Source organism: Fukomys damarensis, unplaced genomic scaffold (assembly GCF_012274545.1).
Source record: "Fukomys damarensis isolate Sample0158 unplaced genomic scaffold, DMR_v1.0_HiC HiC_scaffold_2, whole genome shotgun sequence".
NCBI classification, from domain to species: domain Eukaryota; kingdom Metazoa; phylum Chordata; class Mammalia; order Rodentia; family Bathyergidae; genus Fukomys; species Fukomys damarensis.
In genome coordinates this window covers 31,767,824-31,776,760 of record NW_022900914.1, presented here as the reverse complement: position 1 = coordinate 31,776,760, position 8,937 = coordinate 31,767,824, and the positions used below count along the sequence as shown (strand labels likewise).

Below are 8,937 nucleotides of genomic sequence, written 5' to 3'. Positions count from 1 at the left end.
CAACTATGAACTGAAACCTCTACAAACTGTGAGCAAAAATAAACCTTTCCTCCTTTGAGTATCTGGTATTTTGCCTGAGCAACCAGAAAAATAACTAAGATACCAGGGAAAGAGATAGAGATCTTGGTGATTTATAGACATCATATGAAGGGCCTCATTTGAATCAACAATACCCAACTGCTTATACAGATCCACCTGCTGCTTTTTGCCTCAATGCCTCTGTGGAAGAGAACTCCTTCCTCCTCCCAGCTGATCCATCCTTCACCTTCCCCTCCCCAGTCACCCAGCTAGCTCCTCTCCCAGCTCCTCCCTAAATGGATCTGGCTTACCTCTTCCGACTTTCATAGCACCTAACAGCTACATTAGACTGCAAATACACAGGTTCATTTCCTCCAACTAGATTGTGATCTCTGATTCCCAGTGCTTGTCACGGAAGTGTGTCTAAAAGAAATATCTGCACACCCTCAATCAGAATCTCCAGGGGTGGAGCCCAGAACTCTGCCCTCCTGGAGGTATTTAAACTTTTAAATATGACTTTTCAGATGATAACATAAACTTGTTTGAAACCATTTTGTCATAAGACTAAAAATTAGTTGGACGAACAGATTGTGAAGTGTTTGTATGTATTTCTTGTATTAAACTTTGTGAAGGGATGCTTTTCATACACCCAGACATAGCTGAAAAATTCTAATGCTTTTGTAAAAAAATAATAATAATGAGCTCGCTATATTTATCCCTATGTGTTTTGACATTAATCCCTTTCTGTTGCTGGGTGTGCATTTCTGTGTGCAGGCTTGTTTGCCTTGGGCCTCTCTCGTCACGTGTCGCTCATCTGTGAGTTGAGGCACTGATTCCTTTCCCACTGGGTGTTTTTGGAGAACAGCAAGAAGAAACATTTTTCTCTGAAGATGAACTCAACAGACCCTCTTCGGGATGCTCCCAATGCCACCTCCTCACAGGCACCTCACTCCCAGGGAGGTAATAGCACAGCTGTCCAGGAGGAGCTCCAGGACCTCATCCACATGGCCACCTTAGGAACCTGTACTTTCCTGCTCGCCGTCATCTTCTGCCTGGGCTCTTATGGCAACTTCATTGTCTTCTTGTCCTTCTTTGATCCAGCTTTCAGAAAATTCAGAACCAACTTTGACTTCCTGATCCTGAACCTGTCCTTCTGTGACCTCTTCATTTGTGGGGTGACAGCACCCATGTTCACCTTCGTGTTGTTTGTCCGCTCAGCCAGGGGCATCCCAGATGCTTTCTGTTTCACCTTCCACCTCACCAGCTCAGGCTTCATCATCATGTCCCTCAAGACGGTGGCAGTGATCGCCCTGCACCGGCTCCGGATGGTGTTAGGGAGACAGCCTAACCGCACAGCTTCCTTTCCCTGCACCTTGCTCCTCACTCTGCTGCTCTGGGCCACCAGTTTCACCCTTGCCACCTTGGCTACCCTGAAAACTAGTAAGTCCCATCTCTGCTTGCCCATGTCCAGTCTGATGGCAAGAGAAGGGAAAGCAATCCTGTCACTCTATGTGGTTGACTTCACCATCTGTGTTGCTGTGGTGTCTGTGTCTTACATTATGATTGCTCAGACCCTGCGGAAGAATGCACAAGTTAGAAAGTGTCCCCCTGTCATCACCATGGATGCTTCCAGACCACAGCCTTTTGTGGGGGCCTCTGTGAAGGTGGGTGGAGATCCCATCCAGTGTACCATGCCAGCCCTATACAGGAATCAAACTTACAACAAACTGCAGCATGTTCAGACCCACGGATACACCAGGAGTCCCAAGCAGCTGCCAACCCCTGCCGCCAGCCGACTGCAGCTGGTCTCAGCCATCAACCTCTCCACTGCCAAGGATTCTAAAGCCGTGGTCACCTGTGTGATCATTGTGCTGTCAGTCCTGGTGTGCTGTCTTCCGCTGGGGATTGCCTTGGTGCAGGTGGTTCTGTCCAACAATGGGAGTTTCATCCTCTACCAATTTGAACTGTTTGGATTTACCCTTATGTTTTTAAAGTCAGGATTAAATCCTTTTATATATTCTCGGAACAGTGCAGGGCTGAGAAGGAAAGTACTCTGGTGCTTGCAGTACATTGGCTTGGCTCTTTTCTGCTGCAAACAGAAGACTCGACTACGAGCCATGGGTAAAGGCAACCTTGAAATCAACAGGAACAAATCATCCCATCATGAAACAAATTCTGCCTACATGTTGTCTCCAAAGCCACAGAAAAAATTTGTAGACCAAGCTTGTGGCCCAAGTCATTCAAAGGAAAGTGTGGTAAGTCCCAAGATCTCAGCTGGACATCAACACTGTGGTCAGAGCAGCTCAACTCCCATTAATACTCGGATCGAACCATACTACAGCATCTATAACAGCAGCCCTTCCCAGGAGGAGAGCAGCCCACAAAACTTACAGCCAGTCAACTCTTTTGCATTTGCCAATTCGTACATCGCCATGCATTATCACACTACCAATGATCTAATGCAAGAGTATGATAGCACTTCGGCCAAGCAGATTCCAGTCCCATCTGTCTAAAGTTATGGAAGCTGGAGAGTCTTGCATAAATAGTTTTTGTTTCTAATACTGATTGAGTTTTAGAAAGCTTTTGAGGTCAGATCACAGCTTAAAATTCAGCTAAAGATTTGGCAGATCAAGGTTTTCTTTTGTCTAAAATATTGGTGTCTTGATTTGCTCTATAATTTCTTGACATTTTAAGATTTAGTGTAAATGTTTATTTAAGTTTTCACCCTGACCTATCCCCCAAACTTTTATATTGAACCTTTAAAGAGCTGCTAGGAATGAGGATACTATGTCAAATTAGAAAATCAATTGATTGCAATCCTTTGAATCAGTGTTATGGGTCTTCAAAGTACATATTGGCTGGATTTTTATGTTGGGGAGTTTTTCTGTATGGTTTGGCTGGTTTTGTTTGGTGCTTGGGATTGAACCTTGAGCCTTGCACTGTACCACTGAGCTACCCCTCAGCTCTGGCCAGGTTTTAATTTTTTTTTTATTTATTTTTTCATTGAGTTTATTGGTACTTTACTTTTTAAGTGTACAGTACAGTTACATTCATCATTGGGATCTTGTACCTTTACATGACAGATCTTGGTTCTCATTTTTCCCCATATCCCTGCCCTCCCTTTACGCCCTCCCATTTCCCCTATTTACAAAGACTTTGTTTCCATTTTTTCCTTTTCTCATATTTTTTCTTTTCCCTTCTTTCCTTTCACCTACCCTTTCCACTTCCCCTACCCCTTTAGCCCCTTTCTTCCTATTTCACATTGTCAGATGTACAATTTGGATCTTATTTACACTTTTAGTTTTTCACACAAGAGAAACTATTCAGTATTTACACATGTGTGTCTTATGGCCAGGTTTTAAAAAAAATTTTTTTAAAGCATGATTTTTGCTGGGGTGTTATTTTTATAAAAATATAAAATTTGATTACTTGAAGTGCTGAAATAAAGAATAATACACTTTTTCATAGGAGACTGATTAGAACAAATAACATATTGTTAATCAGAAAACCAGAAATATATTTCCTATACTTCTATCCTTATCCAAAATACTCACAGACAGTAGGTATTTTCCTTTTATAAGATTTGCAATGAAGGATATAGGAGTATAGTGCAATTGTGTACCCACCTTTTCTTTCCTTTCTTTTTGTAGTACTGAGGATCAAATCCAGGGCCTTATGCATGCTGGGTAAGTGTTCTATAACTGAGCTACATCCCCAGCTCTGCCATTTCTTATTATAGATATTTTTATTTTGTGTCAGTTAAGTAGCTGTGTAATTATTTTATTAAAAGGAAGATGTTGGGTGGGGGATTTAGCTCAGTGGTTCTGCTGCCTGCCTTCACAAGTGCAAGGAACCAAGTTCGATCCCCAGTACCAAAAAAAAAAAAAAAGGAAGATGTTGAGCTGGGGATTTAGCTCAGGGGTGCTGTGCCTGCTTCATGAGCTGAAGGTCCTGAGTTTGATCCCTGGTCTCAGAAAGGAAAGAAAGAAAAAAAAAGTTGTTTTTGTTTGTTATGAGTGAATTATTCTATTTTGGGATGACCTTATTAAGACTCCTAGCACAGAGGACTGCGTCTACAGCAGAGGCACATTATTCTGGAGAGCAGGTGCTATGTGATTGCTTTAGGAAAGAGTTTTTTTAGGGTAGTCCATGGAAACCACTGTCATGCATTTAGAAATCTTTAGAGATAGAGATATGATTGGGAGGGTTTTATATTTCCTTCTGTATGAGGAAAGTTTATTAACCACTCGACAGTATTTAAGTAACTTCAGAAATGACTCACTTTTGTGTTTATTTACAATATATTGGAGCCGGAGATTTAGCTCAGTGGTTTGGTAGCCTGCCTTGCAAGTGCAAGGACCCAAGTTCAATCCCTGGTTCCAAAACAAAACAAAACAAAAAATACAATATATTACAATGGTAGAAAAATTCTTAAGGTGATCTATAGTCAAGCTCTTTTTTTCTCTCCTACTAACCTGAAACTGGAAATGGGCAAAAAGATTAAGTATTTCTATACCTGAAACTAATTTTCTTATATTCTGTATGATTCCTAGGCTAACAACTGTGAACTCATATTTTTAATGTAAAAGTATTTTCATTAAACAGGATTTGAACTCACTAGAATTTTTGGAACTATAACTGTTAGACTCAAGCATCAAGATACAAAACCTGTCTTTATAAAATGTGATATCCAAGAATTACTACTGCACATCAGAATGTACTTTGTTCCTTTGAATGAAAGGTACTCAATTCACAGAGCCCTCCCTCAGGCTTGTCCCCACCTGTAGAGGTCCCGGGAGGCCTGAGGAAGAGGACAGACTTTCAACCGGACCTCTGCTCCTCTGGCAGTTGTTGGCTTCCAGACTTCATCAGCCACTTCTACTTCTGAGAATCAAGGTTGACTTATAAGTTTTATTTTGTTATTAAATTCACCTTGTAAGACTTTTCTCTCCCTCCATTCTCTCCCTTCTTTTATTTTTGCTATTAAATTTTGTAACAGAAGAGAACATAATCACTGTCTCACTTTTTTTGTAATTGAAAGCTATTTTTGGAAGTCACTACTACCTGTTTCAATTGTGGTTTTGTATTTTTAATACACTGTCCTCATTTATTAAGATGCCCACGAGATAGGTTAGTATATTACTTCTCTCTAACGAAGAACCCAGAAATATAATATCCTGTCCAAAGATTATTCAAAGTGTTGTGGCAAATTAAGAATTAGACTCTTGTCTTAATTCAAAACCTAGTGCTTCTACAGTAAGCCAAACAACTTTATAATTAATAAGATTAATCAAGAAGATATTTCACACTTTTTAAGATGTATATGTATATAGATAGATATTTTTGGACAGGCATTTCAAATGTAATTTAATAAAATGTTATAACAAAAGTAAATTTCTACTTGTAAAATTTTTTTTTCTACTTGTAAAATTTTAAATGTCAGATTTCCTGTGTGACCTGTGAGTTTGAGATGATTTGATCAGCATGGGGCCCATTTGGGGAAGTAAAACTTAGAGCATAAAGAAAACTTAGCATGTGCATATACAATATTCAGTTTCTTTGTGCTCATGGAGACATTATTGATTTAACTTGCATGAAACACATAGTGGGCTATGTTCTTAGCTCCCTCCATATCTATATCTATGTAGATATAACTCATCTCTTCACAAGTTATATGTTTATCTATACCTATAGCTGTATAGGTATAAATAGATGTATGTAACTTGTTTCTTCATAAGGGCTAAAATGCGAGCTAAAAGTAATGAGCATTTAATTGAATATGATTAACTTGCAGGGTATAATAATTAGTTCTCATCTCTTTACCTGTGTTGCAAAAGTATGTGATGTCTTTAAAATATTTTATAATTGTTCTTATGTTAACCATTAGGCCAGATTTGTATTTCTAATGCTTTTAGTGTACTTTTAAAATAAAGTTTGGAAAATAAAAATGTTGAAAACTAACATCTTGATCATCAGAAATCATTATGACTTTCCTGTTCAGTTATTTAACAAACATCAGAGCCTGGCCATGAAAATTTTTGTGCAATAGATATGTTGAGCCAGGAATGAATCGAGCGGGAGTTGTTTTCCTTAAGGAAAAAATAACTGCATTCTCAGTACTTCGAGAAGCTGAGGCAAAAGGACTGTAAGTTGAAGCCCAGCCCTGGCAACTTAGTGACTTAGAATCTGTCTCTAAATAAATAGAGTTGGGATGGGGATGTAGCTCAGTGCGAAAGCTCTGGGTTCAATGAATAAAATACAAGAATAGAATAACTTGTTTGACCACATTTCACAGCCTATGCAGAGACTAACCAAGTAGTTAATTTGTTTGCTTTTTTTTTTTGGTACTGGGGATTGAACTCGGGTCCTTCCGCTTGCAAGGCAGGCCACCGAACTGCTGAGCTATAAATCCCCAGCCCAAGAATAGTTAATTTGAAGGATTTATTAATAGGCTTCCCCCTCCAGTGGACAGAATCCTAAATGACATTTCAATAACTTCTTTAAAATAAGGTTAACCTGCAAAAATTGGAAAACTTGGGAATTTTTAGTTTAATCAAAAAACAATATAAACAGAAAAGGATAATATAGATTAGCTATCATAATCATTGGATGGTCAGGGTTCTGTGAAGCAGAGCACCCAGTAAAGATTCCACAATTCCACTTTGGACTTTAGCAGCACTTTTTTTTTTTTTTTTTTTTTTTTTTTGCACAAGGGCTTAAACTCAGGACCTTGCTCCTGTGAGGCAGGCGCAGTGCCACTGAGCTACAACCAGGCCCTTGGACTTTGGATTTTAAACACACATTATTTAAATTGTCATCCATCTGCTGTGACTGCCACTGTCTCTACAGCAAACCCTTCCGACACCTACAAAGCAAGTGGCTGACACCAAAACTGCTGCAGAAAAATATGGCACTATGCATTTTATTGGAAGAACCCAATTTGCATCTAGTACCTTTGGGGAATCTGGAAAGTGTGGGTTTCACTAAAAAGATATGTACAAGAAGGCCGAGAATGGATACCGAGTTTCAATCACTGTGTCTGCAATGGCACCTTCTTACTGCTCCACATTTATATAGACACCTACAGTCATACTTATAAACTGTAACAATTACAACACCACCATTCTCCCGCTTGACCTCTCTCATTTAAACAAAAACACACTTGTCAGGGATTTAGCTCAGTGGTTCCATAGCCTGCAAGGACCTGAGTTCGAAAGCCGGTACAAAACACACACACACACACACGCACACACACACACACACACGCACACACACACACACACATGCACACACACACGCACATGCACACACACTCTGCTTTAGAGGGAAAATGAGAAGTCAGATCAATCACGATGTCACAGTGATGTTCATTGTTCTTCTAATTCAGTCAAACAAATGTCAAGTAGATATTCTGTAACCCAAGAACTAATTATGAAGTTTACCCCAACAAATATATCTTATATGGGACAGCAGGGAAAAACAGAGCGTTCTGGAAATTGGTTGAAATATTTCATAGAGGCACATGAACATACATTGTATGACAGAATAAAGAAAAAACACGGAGGCCGATATAGACCTTGCTTGCTTCTATAACTGTTCAGGAGGCTGTGGTTGGTGTTTTATATCTTACCTCCTCTGCTCTTCAGTGTCTTATTGTTTGCCCTAAGCTGGCACATCATATAATCTGAGAAGAGTTTTATAAAACAGTGAACAAAGGGAAATGTGACAAAACAAATAGGAAATGTCAAGGAGGATTACAAAAATAAAAACAATAAAAAAAATAAATGAAAATGTTTAATTCATTTATAAAAGACAAACATTGGCCCGGGAGGGCTGGGGATTTAGCTCAGTGGTCCCGCCACCTGTCTTGCAAGTACAAGGACCTGAATTTGATCCCCAGTACCAAAAAAAAAAAAGAAACTAAGGGCTAGGTAGGTGGTATACACCTGTAATTCAGCACTCAGGAGGCTGAGGCAGGAGGATATCTGTGAGTTTGAGGATAGCCTAGGCTACATAGAGTTCAAGGCCAATCTGAACTATATAGCAAGACCCTATTTAAAACAAAACAAAAAAACCCCAGAAAGAATGAAAATAAGAATACATCAATACTTTAAAAAAGATAACATAAAATAATTCTCCATATAATCTTATTTTTTCATTGACAGCCTCCCAAGTGCAGGGAGCACACCACCATGCTGGCCTACAGCTTTTCTCATCTCTAATATAAGCATGTAAGACTATAAAAATCTAAAAATATCCAGTGAAAAAACCTTTGGCTTCAATTTACAACTGTTTTTAAAAGATGTATTGCTACATGTATTCTCCTTAATTTAAAATTACTCAGCCGGGCGTGGTGGTGCACCCCTGTAATCCCAGCAGACGGGAGGCTGAGGCAGGAGGATTGCAGTGAGTTCGAGACCAGTCTGGGCTACATAGTGAGTTCCAGGTCAGTCTCAACTACATAGTGAGACCCTGTCTCAAAACAACAACAACAACAACAACAAATTACTCAGTGGCAGCTGGGAATGTAGCTCAGTGACACCATGCCTGCCTGCAAGTGCAAGGACCTGAGTTCAATCCCCAGTACAATTAGTGAACTAAAATTTTTTTGTTTTGGTCTTTTTGTTGGTACAATTTAGATATATATAATGATAATAGTCATCATAGGGAATTGTATCGGTGCATGACATATCTTTTTGTTGTTGTTGTTGTTATCATAAATGAGAAGTCAGATCAATCACGATGTCACAGTGATGTTCATTGTTCTTCTAATTCAGTCAAACAAATGTCAAGTAGATATTCTGTAACCCAAGAACTAATTATGAAGTTTACCCCAACAAATATATCTTATATGGGACAGCAGGGAAAAACAGAGCGTTCTGGAAATTGGTTGAAATATTTCATAGAGGCACATGAACA

General features: G+C 39.3%; 1 protein-coding gene across 1 annotated transcript; it reads left to right on the top strand.

The window, feature by feature from the left end:
• Window positions 1-496: 496 nt before the first annotated feature.
• On the top strand, window positions 497-2,989 carry Gpr75 (G protein-coupled receptor 75). The gene is made up of 2 exons (XM_010615832.3): window positions 497-512; window positions 793-2,989. The coding sequence occupies exon 2, from the start codon at window positions 909-911 to the stop codon at window positions 2,529-2,531; it is 1,623 nt and encodes a 540-aa protein (XP_010614134.1). The 5' UTR covers window positions 497-512; window positions 793-908; the 3' UTR covers window positions 2,532-2,989.
• Window positions 2,990-8,937: the final 5,948 nt, after the last annotated feature.

Excerpts from the sequence above, each read along its gene's own strand:
- Gpr75 (XM_010615832.3), top strand. The coding sequence starts at position 909 with ATGAACTCAACAGACCCTCTTCGGGATGCTCCCAATGCCACCTCCTCA.